A 20,465-nucleotide genomic window follows, 5' to 3' on the forward strand; every position below is an offset into this window, starting at 1 on the left:
CCACCCTGCAGACTCCTGTTAATTCTCTATTCCCATGATACCCTCCATGTTCTGATGTATGAGTAGCCGCTAAAATTGGAAATGAAGAGTCTTGCTTCTCATAGAGTCAGTTTTAGCCACATTCTGAGTCCATTGGCTCACCGTTATTTGCAAGGCACCCCAATTTTCAGCACCTGATAGTTCTGAGACCTCCAAACAGGCTCCATCTTTACTCTCTGCTCTCTGGTTTTGTTTGAAAGTAGAGCATGGCCTATAAGAGTGAACATCTCAACATGAATTAGAGTGCTCATACATCAGAACATGCATTAGAGTGCTCATACATCAGAACATGCATTAGAGTGCTCATGCATCAGAACATGCATTAGGGTGTTTTGTGGAATATAGGATGCTTATGGGATATAAAGTGGCTTTGGAAATTTTTGGGTGAGTATTATGACGTGTTATTAAGTGACACCATACTACTTACTTTTCTGTTGCTGTGATAAGACACTGTGGCCAAGGAAACATAAAAGAAAATATTTAATTTGGGCTTAGTTTCAGATGGCTAGAGATTATAGACTTGAATTCTTAGTGAGTGGCACTATTTGAAAGAATTAGGAGGCATGACCTTGTTGGACGAAGTGTGTCACTGAGGGTGGGCTATGAGGTTTCAAAAGCTCACACCAGGCCCAGACTTTCTGTCTGTCTCTCTGTCTCTCTGCTTATGGGATCAAAGTTATAGCTCTTAGCTACTTCTCCAGCAGCTGCCCGCATGCTGCCATGCTTCCTACCATGATGATAATGGACTGAACCTCTGAAACTGTAAGCAAGGCTCCAATTAAATGTTTTCTTTTATAAAAATTGCCTTGGTCATGGTGTCTCTTCACGGCAATAGAACACTGACTAAGACAATTAACCCTTCTCCATCTGTTGGGAAGATAGGCACAATTAAATTCTCCATCTGTTTCTATCTGTCCTGCAAGAGCAGTCTTGCTAGCCACTGTTTTGATGTGTATGGTTTAGGTCTAAGAAGAAGAAGGTAGTTCTAGTTTATCATCCTTGTGTTTTAACAAGGCTAATCTTTTATTCCCCAGGAAGAAAACAGCTACACCACTTAAGACTGTAAGTTGATTCTGCACTTGAAAGTATTTCACATTTCCTGTAATACCTATTGACATCCACTTACATAAGGTCCTCAAGGCATCCATTTGTGTTTAACATAGCAGATTTAACAACTGAAGCCGCTGCCTAGACAGCCCAAAGGAACTTCTAATGTTCAGGAATCTGGGAAGGCATTACTTCCCATGAGCTGATCCTTGCTGGGTTCTGTTGACCTCCCTAAATGTGTGCATCAGATAATAGAGAATATACAGGCATCCATGCCTGTGTATTGCAGAAAGTCTCTGTCTGTGGTGCCCATACCACAAACAGCTATGAACCCGGCAAAGGCCTAAGGGTTTGAAGGAAAGACACAAGTCCATTATTCGTGTTACCAGAAATGCTTTACTTCATCTTGAACTGCATTCTGGCACGGCTGAGTCCAGTCTCAGTAATATACACTCAGGTAATTACAGAGGAGGTATGCAAATTCTCTAGCTGCTGTGTGGAGGAGTCACCCCCTCCCCCACCTACATCGTGAAGTCTGTAACCTGAGGCAACTGGAAACAGTAAAGCCAGGTGTGGAGTATCTTGTGACTGGGCCATTTAGCATAACAAAAGGGGGCGTGTATCTCTCCTAGAGTTGAGGCATGCAAGCAGGACCCAGTCTAGCTCACTCTAAACTGATGGGGGTGGTTGGTGTGGTTATTCCAACACCTGTCCACTTCCTGCCATATTGAACCCAGAGCAACGGGCAGACTACTATGTGTCAGATAGATAGCCACAAACTAAACCTGGTTTCTGGCCGGAACAGGGTGACCCTGGGCCAGTCCATGATCCAAGGCAACCCAGCTGGACCTGAGCTTACTCTGGAGTTTGACAGTAACCATCAGGTTAGATACTTAGAAGGTGTGACCATAAGACCAAACCCAGGTGCCAGATGCCCACTGCATAAGCACCACCACCTAGAAACTGTTGAGGTGGTCACCGTGTCCATCAATATTGTTGATAGATTAGTGATGTCCCCACAAGGAAATGGACTGCTCCTCTCATGAGACAAATTCATCTAGTTTTCAATGAATGAAAAGTGTAGGCTGGAAACTGCCTTAGCTTCTTCATCGTGTCTTAGAGTAACTGCAGCAAATCTCTGACAGCATATTTAATGGTTCTCTGATTTTGATCTCCATCTTCTGATTTGCTGACTTGCCTTTTTTTTTTTTTTTTCTTAACATAGACTCCCGTTCCTCCCCTACAGAATGCATCAAATGTTTGTGAAGGTAAATGTGTTCATTCTGAAGGTTAAAGATGTACTCTAAGAATATTTTTTTCAAGCAGTGATATGCATATAAAGCTCTTCATTCTGAATTCCTTTCATTGTATGAGCCAATTGTAAACATAAAGCCAATTCTTCTAAGTGATATAGGTCTTTTGAGTTGTGGTAGTGAGCAACGCATTAGCTTAGGAGCCTGAGCCTGGCAGGCATGGGCTATGGAGGAAGCTTCAGACTACCTGCCTCTTGCCTATTGCCAATAGCCACAGCCAACTAACTAGACAGCAATATGGTGGTACTATATATGTCTCAGAATGAACAGCTTAGACAAGCTAATGGCTTTTAGAAATGGTTTATTTAAAGTTCTGTTGATAAGTTTTCAAAGTTCAAATGCCCTTTGTGTCCCTGCATTTTCCAATGCATCTCCCAGTGTGTCTCTGTTTTCCCTTCACCACAACCACCCCACCCCTCAAAAAAAAAAAAAAAAAAAAAAAAACCCACACTTTTTAGTGACCCTCCATTATAACTTTTTGTATTTGAAAAGCATGAATAGAGACTGGGAAGAAAAAGTAAGATTCATCCATGATGTCTGTTAGGTTAAAGATGAAGAGAGTAAGGGAAAAGATGAAGGGGGGGGATATGGCCCATGGGGGTACAGCGAGGCATGGGGAAAGGGGGGTGCCTCTGAGGGACACATGTTGGAAATCCCTTTCCCCTGAGGGACCAGCCACATGATGGTATAGTACAGAATAGTTTATTCAGGGCATGGGGAGGGGAGTTAAGAGGGTGGTAGAGGCAGAGAGAGAAGAGAGAAGAGGAGTAGAGAAGTAGAGGCCAGCCATGTGGAAAGAGAGAGGAGGGAAGGGAATGGGGAGAGGAGGAGCAAGGGTGGGAGAGCAAGGGCAAGAGACCAAGAGAGATAGGAGGTGCTAAGCAGCCCCTTTATAGTGCAAGGTAACTGGGGTAGAACATACCTGGCTGTTGCCAGGTAACTGTGGAGTGGGGTCTATCTGGCTGTTGCCAGGTAACTGTGGGGTGGGGTTTACAGAATCCCAGCAATGCCACACTTAGAACATAGAGACATTGAAGTCCTGCACCCACCCAGTGCCTCACATGAAGGCACCCTGTAAAAATCTCAGTCCTTTCTCCCTGTCCTAAGTCAGTGTCTGCACAGAGCACACTGGTGTCCCTGCTCATGGGACAGTCGCTTTTTGGTTTTCCCTGAGCACAAACTGCAACTCTCATCTCTGCACCATTACAGCCCCACCCCCATTTTATTTCCCTCTTCTTTCCTTTTCCCGGGCAGTTTCTGCCCCCACCTCCTCCTCTGCTGTCCTGTGATTCTCTGCCTCCCCTTTGAAGTTTTTCTCTTCCTGGACACCTGCGCATACTTTACATATGGCTTTCCAGTCTCTCCACCCTGATAAACAGGAGCAGAGCAGGGCCTCTGTGCAAACTTTAAGGCTCCAGGAGTTTCCAAAATCAAAGTCTTCTTGGAAGCCCTTATCAGAGGCGTCCTGCAGAGGTGTTTCACAAGTAGACTCATTCCAAAAGCCCAGGCAGGGCTCATCGGAACCCAAAGGGGTGAGCAGCCTCCTCTGCCCAGGGGAGGAGAGACATCAGAACCATGAGAAGGAAAGACTGACAAGAAAATTAGCGACTAGAGATCATACAGGGTTATATTAGAGGAGGGGATTACTCTAAGAATCCTTGCCCGTGGCTTTCTTAGAAGCTTGGAGACAGGTCAAAGTTTCCTTTGCCAGTTGACAATTGGCCATTGCTGGGGCGGCCAGGGTGTAGTCAGTTAAAAGAATGTGAGATGGCTGACAGACTGACAGACACATGACGGGGGGCGGGGCTTGGACAAGAAGTCGGGAATCCAGAGAAACAAGCCACTCGAGTTCTTATATATGCGAGTGGGTGCGGGAAACAAACTGTTGATGGGACTGACCCATGGGGTGGTTAGTGCTTTTATTGGAGACATGAGACAGGACAGAGAGAGGTTTCTGGATGGATCAGAGAGAGAAAGGGGTGGGTTGAGCACGGCCCAGGCTAGGGAAGCAGGAGAGAACAGTGGAGACAGTGAGACCTCAAGAGGTAGAGAGCAGAACATAGCTAGAGAGAGTAAGAGAGACAAACAGTGAGAAAGGCCAGGGTTCAGGTAGGATGGGTGGCTGGGGCGGGGGAGGGGCACTAAGCCGATGGGAAGGGGAGGAGGCCTAGGGTGCCAGCGTGGAGTTTGAAACCTGTAGCAGGTACTTAGGATACCGAGGGAACCCAGAGGTCAGCATGGTCTTTAAGATCCTGATGGGTACCAAGGGTAGCCCTATGACTCCTCTTGGCAGATAGGAACCAGTTTCACAAGTCCCAGAGGAATGCTGTCTTTTATCTAATCACCAGGAATCCTGAGGTCCAGCTTGAACTCATTTCTGGCTATCTGGACAGCCCAGGAGACCTAACAAGCTCTGGAAATGAAATTATTGTAATTATGGGGACTGTCACAGCTCAACCAAAACGGAGGACGGTTTACAAGCTGGCAAGGCTCTGGATAACAGTTTCTATATGTGTGATATAGTGTGGTCAGAGTTTAAGACTGCTGGAACCTACTGTGATTCCATTGTGCTCCTGTGGGGATTTTTGAGCTCTGAGGAAATAAGCTCAGAACTAGAATAGCCGTTCAAAGAACCCGGCCACGCGTCTGAAACGCCTTTAGGGTCAAGGCTGGCTGGATGGTGGTGCACTTCGGCTTTGAGTCACTGAGTTCTCACTGTTTCTCTTCTTCTGAAGTTCCTGTGGCCTTTCTCAATGCCTCACTAGTAAAGTTTCCTATGGGCTTCAGTAGTCATTCTCCTTCCCCTAACTCTCTATACAGGACCTCTCTGTGTAGCCCTGGCTATCCTGGAGCTCACTCTGTAGACCAGGCTGGCCTTGGCCTCAGAGAGCCCACCTGTCTCTGCCTCCCACGTTCTCAGATTAAAGCCATGAGCTACCACCTCCTGGCTTCAATAAACATTTCTTAAACTCTGTTTGTGCCTATTTTGGACCCTCCTTCAAGAACACGCTGAGATCCAAGTGATATTCATTTTCAAGGGTGACCTAGACTTAGATTCCGTTAATTTTTCAAAAGAAGTAGGTCATTTAAAAATCCTAAGGTTTTACTCTCATCAGCAATAAGTTACTTACACCACATCTCATGACTAATCAAGACACAGGAAGCTATGGTAACTCCTGAAGGAAGTCTACACAAAATACAGAGGAGTTATACAGGGACTACGGACCCTGCTCCTCTCCTGGCACCCATCTGTGCTCAGACAGTTAAAGTCCAGTACCCATGAGTATACACTGTTGGAGGAGCCAGCCTGACCTGTACCATTGCTGAAAGGACTCTTGGTCCAAAGAGCACATGTGCACCAAAAGACTGCCACATACACAGACCAAGAAACCCTTAGAAGGCAGGGTATTGGGAAGACATCTGGCCAAAGAGGCTGTATTTGGGGATGGGGGGACAAACATTTCACTTTAAATACTAATGCGAGACTCTCCTAATCCAGAAAAGCCTGTTCCTGCTGAGCGCCACCGAGGGTCTAGTCACAGACAAGACACTGTACGGTCACCAGTGTTTCCTCCCACCCAGAAGTGAGAATCCTCTTCTTTGTTTGTTTGTTTGTTTGTTTATTTATTTATGCATTCATTCTTTAAAAATATTTTCACTTTGTATTTATGTATATATGGTAGTATATGCTGCACGTGTATAAAGAGGATATCAAAGGCCCTGGAGCTGGAGTCACGTGGTTGTTAACCATCCATTGTGGGCACTGGGAACAGAATTTAGGACTTCTGAAAGAGCAGGAATCACCTCACCCACCCTTCTATTTACTACTTATTTACTTACTTGTCTGTCTGTCCTTCTATTTTTTTTAAGAAGGGGTCTCACTGTGTAACCCCAGCTTCCCTGGAATTCCTTATGTATGCAGACAAGTTGCCCTATAATTCAAGCTCCTCTTCCTCAGCCTCCAGAGTACAAGGATAATAAATCAAGAGCTAGTTCTTTTCCCAGTAAGAGAATCCTTCCCTTTAAGAACAAGTTTCTTCTTGTTGCTATGGAAATTCGTTGTCAGGAAAGCTCACACAGGGAATCAGTGTTTCATTGCTTCTTAATTAAATCTGGAATGCTATTAAGCGACTTAGAAGACTAGAGAATCTCGAAGACTACTGGTCTCATCTAACAAATAATCACAGCTCCTCCTTTTTCAAAGCTAAAGGGGAAAAAAAATCTTGGTTCTCCAAAATATTTATTGCCCCTTCCATCTTTAGATGGAATTATCCTTTGGTGTAGATTCTCCAGATTCTGTATTGTGTTCTGCCTTTCATGTAACCTGCATTTCTTCCTTTCAGACCTGCCCATCAAAAGCCTGTACCCCTGCCAAGTAAGTACAACAAGATCATGACAGCCAGTCATAAGTGGAAGGTAGGGCCAGGCATGGAAGCAAATGGTACTGTCACTTCCATTGTGCCAGCGTCTTATTTGCTTCCTTGTCTGTAAAATGGGGCCAACAATTTCATTTCATAGAGTTGTTTTGAAAGGTAAATATTTTCAATCTTTAGTATTGGTTGAATATTTACTTATTAGTCAGCATCATTTAAAAAAAAGAAAACCAATACAGCTATTTTCAAAATCAGATTAAAATACCCAGAACAGTGTGCTAGCTATTTAATTTAAATCTGAAATATGTTTTATTGAACTTCTATAAAATGTACCCTAAAACGAGAACATGGTCATTAACTGTACAATTTTCTCAAGGTAAATGTCAACTTAAAAACACACTTCCTCCAACAAGGCCACACCTCCATAGTGCCTCTCCCATGAATCTAAGGGGCCATGCTTATCCGAACCACTACACTCCATCATGACATTTTATCACATCAAGAGAAAAGTAACTGATACAATAGGCAGACATTTTTCCTTTTTATTAAACCATTTATTACTTAGTCAAAAAGGAAAGGAAGAAAGAAAGAAAAAGAAAATGAATAAATAAATGAAAGGAAGGGTCCGCAGTGGCCCAGTCGTGTGTTGAAAATGGCTGCAGCCGGCGACCCTTCCTGCGCTGAAAGCTACCGTTCTCCGCTGGCGGCCCGCTACGCCAGCCACGAGATGTGCTTCTTGTTCAGCGACAGGTACAAGTTCCAGACGTGGCGGCAGTTGTGGCTGTGGCTTGCGGAGGCCGAGCAGACACTGGGTTTGCCGATCACAGATGAACAGATCCAGGAGATGAAGTCGAACCTGAGCAACATTGACTTCCAGATGGTAGCTGAGGAAGAGAAGCGCCTGCGGCACTATGTGATGGCTCACGTGCACACGTTTGGCCACTGCTGTCCCAAAGCTGCCGGCATCAGTCATCTCGGTGCCACCTCCTGCTACGTCAGAGACAATACGGACCTGATTATTCTGAGAAATGCGTTTGACCTGCTTTTACCAAAGCTTGCTAGAGTGATCTCGAGGCTTGCCGACTTTGCTAAGGAGCGTGCTGATCTGCCCACATTAGGTTTCACACATTTTCAGCCTGCACAGCTGACCACGGTCGGGAAACGCTGCTGCCTTTGGATTCAAGACCTCTGCATGGATCTCCAGAACTTGAAGCAGGTCCGTGATGAGCTGCGCTTCTGAGGCGTGAAGGGCACCACCGGCACACAGGCCAGCTTCCTGCAGCTCTTCGAGGGGGAATCACCAGAAGGTGGAGCAGCTAGACAAGATGGTGACGGAAAAGGCTGGGTTTAAAAAAGCTTTCATCGTCACGGGACAGACCTACACCCGAAAAGTGGACATCGAAGTACTGTCTGTGCTGGCCAGCCTAGGGGCGTCGGTGCACAAGATTTGCACTGACATATGCCTGTTGGCAAACCTGAAGGAGACAGAGGAGCCCTTTGAGAAACAGCAGATCGGCTCCAGTGCGATGCCATACAAGCGGAACCCCATGCGCTCTGAACGATGCTGCAGCCTGGCCCGTCACCTGATGGCCCTTACCATGGACCCGCTTCAGACAGCTTCTGTGCAGTGGTTTGAACGTACTCTGGATGATAGTGCCAACCGACGGATCTGTTTGGCTGAAGCATTTCTCACTGCAGATACTATATTAAATACCCTACAGAACATTTCTGAAGGATTGGTGGCGTACCCCAAAGTAATTGAACGGCGCATTCGGCAAGAGCTTCCTTTCATGGCCACAGAGAACATCATCATGGCAATGGTCAAAGCCGGGGGCAGCCGACAGGACTGTCATGAGAAAATCAGAGTGCTTTCCCAGCAGGCAGCTGCTGTGGTTAAACAGGAAGGGGGTGACAATGACCTTATAGAACGAATTCGGGCAGATGCCTACTTCAGCCCCATTCACTCACAGTTGGAACATTTATTGGGCCCCTCTTCTTTCACTGGCCGAGCACCCCAGCAGGTCCACAGATTCCTAGAAGAGGAGGTGTACCCTTTGCTAAAGCCCTACGGAAATGAGATGGCAGTGGAAGCTGAGCTGTGTCTGTAGAGTAGAAGAGAATGAAGGGAAAACTAAAGAGTTTGCTAATTATAGTGGTAGGGACTCAACAATGTGTTCTAAAGGGCTCCTTCACCTGGATGTGTGGTACACACTCAGGAGGCAGAGGCAGGCAGATCTCTGAGTTCAAGTTCAGCCTGGTCTACAAAGCAAGTTCTAAGATAGCCAAGGCTACACAAAGAAATCCTGTCTCAAAAAACAAAAAGTGTACATTAAATTCTGTTGCTTGGGTTCACAGCAGATAGTCATGCATTCTTGTTTTCTCCAGTCTTTTGTGGTTGAGATAGTCTCAGTATGTATCACAGGCTGACCTGGAACACAGAAATCTGCCTCATCGCCCCACCATGCCTGGCTGTTTTCACTGTTTACAGCAACATAATCTTGCAAATAATGTTGCTCATACTTACTTTCCAGATGCCTCAAGTCTACAACATTTCCTCGCTTATAGTGAGATTGTTTCACCTTTCATAAGTTAAAAAAAAGGAGTTCAGTTCACCTATCAAACATTGGTACATGCTCATAATACTGACAGTAGTAGCTTCTGGTTAGAGAAGATTGCCTAACAAACCGTATTAGAAATATAGTCAATGGGCTGGAGAGATGGCTCAGTGGTTAAGAGCACTGATTGCTCTTCCAGAGGTTCTGAGTTCAAATCCCAGCAACCACATGGTGGCTCACAACCATCTGTAATGAGATCTGATGCCTTCTTCTGGTGTGTCTGAAGACAGCTACAGTGTACTTAGAATAAATAAATAATTTTTAAAAAAGAAGAAGAAGAAAAGAAATATAAACAAGGGGCTGGAGAAATGGCTCAGTGGTTAAGAGCACCAACTGCTCTTCCAAAGGTCCTGAGTTCAATTCCCAGCAACCACATGGTGGCTCACAACCATCTGTAATGAGATATGATGCCCTCTTTTGGTGTGTCTGAAGACAGCTACAGTGTACTCATATAAAATAAATAAATCTTTTTAAAAAAGAAATATAAAAAAAATAAAATAAATGAAAGGAAGAAAGCATATGGGAGGAAGGGTCATGGCATGTGTAGAATTTGATTGGCAGAAGAAATGGTTGGAAATAAAATGACAGAAGAACAGGTTGTGGACAAATTAAAAAAAAAAAAAAAAGGATTGTGGTAGGATATTGGATACCTGAAAGAGGACCAGATTATTGGTGTGAGGTTGGGTATGCAGGGTTCTTTCCATGACTCTCTACGTATTTACCCTGATGAGACAGAAAGCAAAGGAAAAAGAAGAGTCATTGATAAGCCTTTATTATATACTTATTACATATTGCTATTATATAAACTGCTACCATATGATCTGTCATAAGTATATTTTTCTTCCTATGTTTATAACTATGATTTTTTTGTTCATTTTATTAATTATTCTTTTATATTTGTATTTTTAGTACATTAAAGCTTCATGTGTTTGGGTTGCAAGCACTCTTAATGTCACAATATGGCAAATTATGCAAATTTGCATTGATGGGATTAACCTCAGAGCTTCATGCATATAGATAAGTGTTGTACCACTGAGATATACATGAAATGTGATATTTTATTAGTCATTCCATTAAAATACAAAACTCAATGCTGGAAGGGTAAAGTAACTTATGCCTTGATTGCTCAGCCTTTTAAAGTTCAAGTTCCAGGAAGGCAAAACATTTTGATGTCTTGTGTGTGTGTGTGTGTGTGTGTGTGTGTATGTGTGTGTGTGTGTGTGTGTAATGTATATATATATATTTACATATATATATATAAAATTTCCAATGACTAGATCCACATCAGGCACACAAGAATGAAAGAATGAATCAAAGAAAGAAAAAAGCAAACAAGTGAAGTGTTTTCCTGTGTTTCTATTAGTCAGACTGTAAACCTGAGGGAGTTTTTTTCTTTAATGCAAGGATTCTCAAACATTTTCCCCTTGAAACCACTTTTAATGCTTTTAATATTTACTGGAGACCCAAATACCTTTTGTTTAAACATGTCTTCCTACTGCTAATAAGTATATTACAAATTAAAGCTGTCTATTAAGGAATATGGAGGAGATATGTCAAAGTACTTTATATGTGTTCACGAAAATTATCCTGCATAGTAAAATAAAATAATTAAAAATTTAATGACAAAAATTAACACATTTAGTAAATAGGCTATTTTCAAAGCTAACATAAATATTTTTGTGAAAAGTATTTCAAACTAAATATACATGTCTATGTTTGTGTGTATGTATCTGTCCCTGTGTGTGTGTGTGCACCTGTGTGTGTGTGTGTGTGTGTGTGTGTATGAGTAGAATGGCACTGGATTACAGTTTACAAGTTTTACTTACTCCTAAGTCAGGGTCTTACTGTGTAGCCCAGGCTGGCCTTGAACTTGTGCTCCTCCGGCCTTAGTTTTCTAGTAACTGATATCACAGCCTGCATGACCTGAACTTTTAAGTTCTGGGGCCAACAGTCTGTTGCTGTACTTGTTGAAGTAGCTGAGGAAAACCTAGGCTTTTCAAAGATAAGCATTTGCCAACAACAAAGACCTCTCAAACATCTGGAAGGATCTTGAGGGTTTACAGGGGTCCTGAGCCCGCCCTCCAAGCAGTCCCGAAGACTTTTCAGTTCTGTGTATGCCCTATAGAGCTAGAGCAGCAGTGGGGCATAGATGCTGTGATGGTACCGAAACTATAGAAGATTAATGGAGTTTTCAATTCTCTTTCAGGGTTCCCAGAAGGGGGAAGCCCGGCTGCAGATGGACCGTTACGTAGCTTTCCATGTAATTCTACTTTTGCAGACCAGGTATGGCATGAACTTGATATCAGTGGACTGTTTCCAGTGGATTTCGGGAAAGCGTGTGTCTTCTGAGAAGACAATTGGGCGTGTGGCTCGGGATGGAGTCTGGATTTTAACTGAGTTGGTCAGACGGATACAGAATGTCCTGCTCTTTTCAGTGACTTGGAGAGACCATTTATTCCCATTCCTATTCCAGATGCCCCAAATAACAGCGTTTCTTTAAAATAGTGCAGGAACGTGTTGTTTTTGTTGTTATTTCTCTCACATTTATTTAAACTTTATAATTTCCTCAGAATAGACCTGTGGAGGCCTATATCAAGCAGAAGAGCATAAAGACACAGAGATAGGACTCTGTGTGCCCTTGAAGGTGACAAGTGAACAAGAGTCCTTGTCAGAACCCAGTAAGACAGTGCCACTGAGACACCAGTTAAGTTGGCAAAGTGCCTGATGCACAGGCAAGAGGGATTTGCATCCCATTTCCAACCCCCAAAAACAGAAGAGAAGAAAATGCAATGAAAAGGGAGTGTGCTGTCTGAGTGTTTATAATCCAGCACTGGGGAGACAGAAACAGGAGATCCCAGGGTGGGCAGCCGGCCATCCTGGTTTAGTCCTGGAACCCTGTCCCAGTGAGTGACACTAACTCAAAAAGCAAGATGGACAGCCCCTGAGGAGCAACATCTAATGTTGCTATTTGACATACTTGCACATGTGCTTGTGTGCACGAGTGCACAGACACACACTCCCGTGCACATATAAACACACATACACTGACATTGTAAAGCACTCTATTAAGCATCAAGAATCAAAGCATAGACTGGAGAGATGGCTCAGCAGTTCTTCCAGAGGACCCAGGTTCACGTCCCAGCACCCGCATGGCAGCTCACACCTGTCTGATACTCCAGGAACTGACAACACAGAGACATACATGCAGGCAAAGCACCAATACACATAAAATAATAAATAAATAAATAATTAAAAAAAAAACAGTAGCTCAATGAGAAAAGAGTATATAATTCATTCCGAAGGAAAACAGTTTAGGAATCTTGTGAGGTCCATTTATGGTTTTGGAGTAAACTTAGCAGCTAATGCCAAGTGGGAATGAGCTAGCCATATAATCTTTGTGGTTGGCCAAAGCAGAAAATTCATTTTAACATTACCGGTAAAAAATGTCGGTTATTGTCCCTGTCTTGGTTTTGTAAAATGGGCCACATAAACAGCGAGGTTGAATGTTCATTTCCTCTGAGGACCAACTCGTGTTTCACAATGCTTCTGTCTCACAGGAGGCGGAACTGCACGGTAAGCCCTGGTATGCTGGCGCCTGTGACCGAAAGTCTGCTGAAGAGGCCTTGCACAGATCCAACAAGGTTTGGGCACCTAAAAAAATCCCACATCATTCACGCGGTTCATCATAAATCTAACCAGTAATCGCATGGGTTAGATACGGGGGCTATTTCCCTGTATTTCCAAGCCCCCCACATCCCACTTAGGAGCACCCACTTTGTTCTTTCATCTCCTTCCTGTTTGTCTTTCATTTCAAGGCTCCAGAGGACCCACTACCCTCAAACAACGGAGAGAATGGGAGGGAGGGAGGTCTGGGGAAGACCTGATGCTGGAGGAGCCATGTGTTAGAGTGAGAGAGGACAGGGCATTTTGAACCAACTAAGGGGGCTTAGGATATGGATAAAAGCAGAAGAAACTACCTGGAAATATATGTATATTTTTGAGAGCTCAACATTGGGGACAGATGGGATGGTGGAAGATTAAAGTTTCCTTTTCACTTCCCCTGTTCTCCCATTTTTTCTTTCTCTTTTTTTCTTTTTTTGTTTTTTTAAAGATTTATTTATTTGCTTGTTTGTTTGTTTATTATAAGTACACTGTAGCTGTCTTCAGACACACCAGAAGAGGGCATCAGATCTTATTACAGATGGTTGTGAGCCACCATGTGGTTTCTGAGATTTGAACTCAGGACCTCTGGAAGAGCAGTCAGTGCTCTAACCCCTGAGTCATCTCTCCAGCCCCACAAACTGATTTCTAGCTTAAAGAAATATAACTAATACTATCACTACACTTTACTTTTACCAAACAGGATGGATCGTTTCTTATTCGGAAAAGCTCTGGCCATGATTCGAAGCAGCCGTACACATTAGTTGCATTCTTTAACAAGCGAGTCTATAATATTCCTGTACGGTTTATTGAAGCAACCAAACAATATGCTTTGGGAAAGAAGAAAAATGGTGAAGAGGTTGGTAGCCGTTATTTCTCTATTTATTTTCTTATGTTGAGACACAGTCATAATATGTAGCCTAGGTGGGCCTAAAACTCCCTAGCCCAGGCAGGCCTTGAACTCACAATCCTCCTGAGTACAGGATTGCAGGAAAGTATTACTGTGGATGGCTGGTAACTTCTCTTTAACTCAGCTCTATATCTGTGTATTGAATATAGTGGCAGCGTGCTCTATTAGGTGCAGGAAATAAGTACCAAAGTACTTGGTCTTAGGATTGTATATATGTCATAAGCAGAATATAAGATGAAATGACATGTTTTGAAATACTTTATAATACAGTATATGACTCACACTGTTTAATAGTATATCCTATAGGAATTCAGAAGAAAATATGATACATATGCTAGTATTTTTGCTTAACTTTTAAATTACATATGTCTGTATGTATGAAGCGCATGTGGGGCAGGGTATGTGGAGACCCACTGCTAATATTTGGGAGTCTTTCTTGATTTCTCTCCACCTTATTGCTTAAAGCAAGGTCTTTGGTTGAATATGGCTGCTCTAGGTACTTGTTCTGGGTAGCCCCTGGATCTGTCTTCTGAGTACTATAGTTACATGCAGGCCACTGTGTCTAACCTGGCATTCTTATGGGCACTGGGGATCTGAACTTCCATGCTGTTTGTTCCATCAAGCCATCTTCCTGGTCTCCTGTTTCCACCTTGTAAGGGAAATCTGGTATAATGTCCAAGAAACACTATAAACGAAAGTTGAAATGCCAAAAGCAATTAAAGTTGTAAGAATCAAGGTCATTGACTATTGTTCCAAAAATCAAGGCCTAGGAACTCAGCTCTGGTACTGAGTTAGGTGACCAGGGAAGTAGCTGAGAGTTCAGAACTTGATCTGAAATATTAGGCTATAATTCTTGGGCCAAGATGAGCTTATGTAATGAAATGCATAGGCCTTAAATAACCAACAGAAACATCATTAATTAGGGGCAAAAATGACAGCTCAACATGTCTCTGTTTAGCTAACCTGTTCCCATAAAGGAATGGTGGAGTGTGTTAGAATAACCCATTGTCTTTGTCAGTGTTCTATCTCTGTGACCAAGACGACTCTTATAAAGGAAAGCATTTAACTGAAGGCTGGCTTAAAATCTCAGAGGTTCAGTCCATTATCATCATGGCGGGGAGCAAGGCAGCAGAAGCAGTAACTCTGAGCTACATCTCAATCTTCAGGCAAAGTGAGCAACACTGAGCCTAGTATGGGTTTTTGACATATCAAAACCCACCACCAGGACACACTTCCTCCAGCAAGTCCACACCTCCTTGTCCTTTTCAAATAGTGCCACTCCTTTATGACTAAGCATCCAAATGCATGGGCCTAAGGGTGCCAATCTTATTCAAACCATCACGCCCATGAATGGTCCAGAGAGGAATATCCCTGTTCACCTTGAATAATGGGTTGGATTTGAATCTGTGGAATGAAAGATGGAATAAGGAAATAAGAAAAAATGGTGGAAAAGATGGTTTAAACAGAAAAAGGAGCACAAATAAGGTTCTTTCAAAAGGAGCCAGCCCTTTCTAAAAGCAGCATTGTTAAAAAAAAAAAAAATCATGGGGCTGGAGAGGTAGCTCAGCGGTTAAGAGTACTAACTGTTCTTTTAGAGGTCCTGAGTTCAATTCCAGAAAGCACATGGTGGCTCACAACCATCTGTAATGGGATCTGACGCCCTCCTCTGGTATGTCTGAAGACAATGACAGAGTACTCACATACATAAAATGAGTAAATCTTTAAAAAAGTCATAATTACTGATGTATCTGTCTTTACCAATGCTGAGGCCCTGGCCATGTCTTGGTCACTGTGCCTTTCCAGACTGGAGTACAGTGGCCTACTTTAGTGGATGCTGCATGAATGAATTCATTTGTTAGTTGAATAGTTTTAGGCAAGATATCTTGTTTTCGGAAACAAAAATGTGGTTAAGACACACAGATCAAAATGCTATCATAAACCACTTGGTTATGTTTAGGTTACAGCTGGGCATCTAGCATCATTATACAACCCCACCAACAATCTATGAGCACTCAGCAACCCCTGCGAACCCCCAGCACTGGTTACTTATTATTTCTGGTTATCTGTTACAGTAGCTATCTTAATGGATATGCTGTGGTGCCTCATTCACATTCCTCTGATGATTAGGATTGCTCAGCATTTTTTACATATATTACTGGCCACTTATACATCATCTGTGCATCTATACACTTTCTAATCAAGTATCCCTGTTTGGCTGTTGTTGAGTTTGCCTCTCTCTCCCCGGGATTAATGTTGTGCGCCACCACGGTGAGCTCTGAGTTTGTGGATGTAGGAACATACTCCCCTTGTTACTCTTTCCTGAGTTGTGTGAGAACACTAATCAAGAACAGAATTGCATTGTCACTTTAAAAAAAGTGTCATTAAATAACTGTTCTAGTTTATTTCCCCGCCTTTTAGTTTCCAACTGCACTTAGCTTCATGCTGCTGGCCGGTTCTGCTTCTGCCCTCGGGGTACTCAGGCATCTTTGTGCAAAGGTCATGAAGCTTATCTGGGAGAATGGGTCTGAGACTGTTTCAGTAATATGGCTCTTCTTTATTAGGAGATGACATATAAATATATTGGGGAGTGGGTAGGGGGTTTTCGGGGTGAGAATTATTGGTTGTTGGGAATGTTTCATTTGCACAAAGAGGAATTCCAAGTCATTGCTGGACATGTTCCTATAGGGAGAGAGGAAGTTAAACCTATAGTCTGGCCACCAGACTATGTGACTACCTGAAGTAGGGCAGAGGTAGGAGTTGTACAGGCTACAGCCATGCAGACCCAGAGCAAGGAGGGAACAGTCCTAACTCCTGCCTGTCTCAAGATGAGATTTTTGTGGTTTGGACACATCTTGACCTCACTCTTGCTCCTGGCTGGCTCCCCTAGTCCTCAGGCTTTCCAGCCCCACCCTGTGCCAAATAAACAGACCGATAGTATCATTGTATTCATCACAACAGAGTTTTGCTGGCAATAGTAAGAGGGCTGGATGATCGAAGGACTCAAGATAAACCTACAGGTCACTTCCTGCTCTCCTCTGCTTATAAAACCTCCCATTCCTGCTGCAAGCTCGATCCTTAAAAGTCTCTTTAAAATGTTCTTTAATCATAATCAGCCTTAGGAACAGGGAGATGCTGACTGAAGAGTTATTTTGTTTCCATGTCTTCTCCGAGGTGTAGCTCACCCTCAAGAGGCATGAAAATGGGGAGCTGGGAGCTGTCCTATCCACGGGTCCTGAAATTTTCTGATATAAACTGAACTCTCAGAAAAACTGAGATCTTCCTTGTCACGCTACTCAACAGGATTTCTTCAGTTCCTAAGAACCTTCTTCTCTACCTCAGAATCAATAAGTCAGCTCTCCACTCCATAACTCTCAGCATAACTAGCCCCCGGACTAAAATGTGTAGTACATTATTAGAAAGGTGTCCGGCAATGCTGAAAATCAACTTTAAAAAATCTCCTTTAAATAATTTGTAAGAAAAAGTGATGTTTTCAATACACTGAATATAAAATATAAAACAGGAAAATGAAAATTTGGGCTATCTAATATCAACTATGCATATGTTTTTAAAGATTGTTCCTCTACTTCTGTTTGAGTATAGTGTGTGTGTGTGTGTGTGTGTGTGTATGTGTGTGTGTGTGTGGTGTGTACTCAGTAAGTAACCAGTTTATTAATTGTTTACCTTTTCATGAAGTTGTTTTGTCAGAGCTTTGAGGACTGATCTATTTTATTGATTGTGAGATGTGTAGCTATCGAATCAGTTGTTTTCTGTACATATGTAGAAATCTCCAATATACCGAGTTAAAATGAAGATAAATAAAGAGAACCCGGGGAAAGTAGCAACTACACAGTCCCCAGTGCATCGTGTATTTAAAGCACAAATGTGCTTGGTCAGTTCCATTGATCAACTCCACTTTGTGTCTCACATAATCCCACCTCAATTCAAATCTCCTATGTTTCCCGAGTTTAGAGCACACCTTCTAAAAACGAGGCATTCATTGTCAAGGAATGTGTATTAGCTCATTCCCCAGCCATTCTTTTTCAAACTTTCCTGACTGCCTTTGCCTTGACAAGATTCCGTGCCTGCTTCCCCTAAGGAATGCATCGTGGCATTTCTCACTGAGGAATTCCACTGGCAATTGCGGGATCACCACATGCCTGCCCCAGGGGAGGGAGTACAGGTGAAAGGGTCTGAAAGCCCCTACCACAGGCCTCTCCTCCACAGGGTGTCATTCTGAAGGCCAGACTGCTAAAGCACGACTTTTATTTTGTTTGAGAAGTTGTCCAGTAATATGACTATATTGTTATTCAATGTGGAGATCTTGAAAGTCACCCAAACAATCAATAACAATTTTTAATTGTTTTGCTCCAGATGGCTATCTGTACTTAACAGGTTAAGGGACACAACGAAGTCAATAGATACTGATCCACAAACCATGCATCTATTACAGACCGTCTACTTTTAAAATGATAAATGTGCTTACTAATAATTTTACTCTTTTGTATGTATATTGCATTTTGTTGTATGGCCTATATTTTATATTCCTTTAATATATTATTTAAAACTTTTTACCATTTTCAAAACAAACTTTCTGACATCCTTAAATAGTTAATGTGATTAATAATATAATTAATATAATATAATGATTAATATAAACATGGGACATTCAAATATAGAAAAAGTAAGACGTATGGTAAGAGTATAGCAGGGGGGTTGGAGAGATGGCTTAGGGGTTAAGAGCACTGACTGATCTTCCAGAGGTCAATCCCAGCAACCATATGGTGGCTCATAATCGTCTGTAATGGGATCTGATGTCCTCTTCTGGTGTGTCTGAAGACAGCTACAGTGTATATATAATAAATAAAATCTTAAAAAAGAAGAGTATAGCAGGAAACTTCACTATTACTTTGGCACTGAATCACCTCTAAGCTTATAAGAAGCCAAGTATAAATAGAAATAAGTTTTCTAGTACTGAGTCCTGAGGAATGGATTATATTGTTGTGTTTCAGTTTGCTTCCATCACTATAACAAAAAATTCCTAATGTAATCAACTTATAAAGATGAAAAGTTTATTTCAGCTCAGTTTTGAAGGTCTTAGTCAACAGGAGATTGGCCCTCCTGTTTCTGACCCCATGGTGAGTCAGTATATCATGACAGAATGAAATCACTTGTGAGGAAGAAGAACCAGAGTCTCATGATTCCCCTAAGGGCACATCCAGAATTAACTGAAGACTTCTGAAGCTTGCTTTTTAGGGGTTTTACTGAGTTAACATTAGTGGTACTGTGGGAGCCTAGATTTTCGCACACAGGCTTTTGGGAGAGTGTCAAGATTTTGTGTAACACTGCAGATAATTTGTGTTTCATGAGGGATAGAAAGAAGTCTGTCACACAGCAGTGTCATGTTTGACAATATGAAGCAATTTTAAAATTATGAATGTGTTTTTCTTTTTGGATTTTTCAAGACAGGGTTTTAAGACAGGTGGCTGCTGTTCTGGAAGTCACTCTGTAGACCACGCTGGCCTGAACTCAGGGATCAACCTATCTCTGCCTCCCAAATGCTGGGGTTAAAATTGTGCACCACCACACCTGACTCAGAAGCAAATAATTTGAAACATTTAAACAAACATTACACCATAATCAGTAACTTGTCTAAGTAGGTATTGTAATTGAAGCTGTCCATATGGCTTTGGACTTAGTGACTATAGACAAGTCTAGAGCCTGTCACCCTGCAGGGTCCAGACTTTGTTAAAATAGATGGACACTTCTGAGTAGAGTGCTAGTTGAGCCCCAATAACCATGAACAACTTGAGAAAGTGGGGTTGGCATGGGGGTGGGGAAGATTAGGGATGGAGAGAAGGTGTGGAGGTAATATAAGCAGAAATTGACCCACCCATGTTTTCCTTCTCTAGTACTTTGGGAGTGTTGTGGAAATCATCAAGAATCACCAGCACAACCCCCTGGTTCTTATTGACAGTCAGAATAACACAAAAGATTCCACGAGACTGAAATATGCTGTGAAGGTTTCATAATGAAAGAGACATCGATACCACCGTTCCAGACATTTCCCCCCTTTCTTCTTCTGAGAAAGTTTCATGTTCATATTCATACGAAGCATCAGCAATAAGCGAAAAGATGAATGAAGCCACTGAGACTCCATGAATGAATGAACCCACTCCTTCATAAGATGTTCACACGAGCTTTTCTATCGCCTGACCTGACGGAGCAATAGCCGGGGAGGTTTGGTTATTATGCTACTAATATTGTCTAAATAAATGTATTTAAAAGAAACAGGCGTGATGCGTTTTCAGTGATATAAGAAAACAATACTGTATTTTTAAACTAAGAAAATTATACTCTTGCATACAACTAAGCTGCTGGGAATGTAGCCCCACCCCCCACCCCCAGCCATCACTGTACCTGAGTGTGGTGAGGCTGTCTACCACTGACGCTTGACAAGTATATCTTAAGGTTTTTGTTTTCCTTTTTGAGAGGAGAAAGGAGATAAAGC

General features: G+C 42.6%; 1 protein-coding gene and 1 pseudogene across 7 annotated transcripts in view; both read left to right on the forward strand.

Moving 5' to 3' along the window:
- The window catches only part of BLNK (B cell linker), a gene marked incomplete at its 3' end in the record, with an annotated part of 61,165 nt that extends 41,179 nt beyond the window's left edge, over window positions 1-19,986 (forward strand). For 3 of the 6 annotated variants that reach the window (XM_080912433.1, XM_080912434.1, XM_080912435.1), the window contains 7 exons: window positions 1,074-1,101; window positions 2,312-2,354; window positions 5,899-5,983; window positions 6,743-6,774; window positions 11,594-11,670; window positions 12,945-13,028; window positions 19,867-19,986. In XM_080912433.1, the coding sequence (XP_080768559.1) occupies window positions 1,074-1,101; window positions 2,312-2,354; window positions 5,899-5,983; window positions 6,743-6,774; window positions 11,594-11,670; window positions 12,945-13,028; window positions 19,867-19,986 (469 nt within the window). Of the gene's footprint in view, window positions 1-1,073; window positions 1,102-2,311; window positions 2,355-5,898; window positions 5,984-6,742; window positions 6,775-11,593; window positions 11,671-12,944; window positions 13,029-13,750; window positions 13,907-19,866 lie in introns of all 6 variants that reach the window. The other 3 variants (XM_080912430.1, XM_080912432.1, XM_080912431.1) reach the window with 2 other exon arrangements.
- On the forward strand, window positions 7,425-8,947 carry LOC308417258 (adenylosuccinate lyase-like; annotated as a pseudogene). The gene has a single exon. The product of its transcript is annotated as an adenylosuccinate lyase-like (transcript).
- Window positions 19,987-20,465: the final 479 nt, after the last annotated feature.

Source organism: Micromys minutus (genome assembly GCF_963924665.1).
Source record: "Micromys minutus genome assembly, chromosome: 2".
Classification (NCBI taxonomy): Eukaryota; Metazoa; Chordata; class Mammalia; order Rodentia; family Muridae; genus Micromys; species Micromys minutus.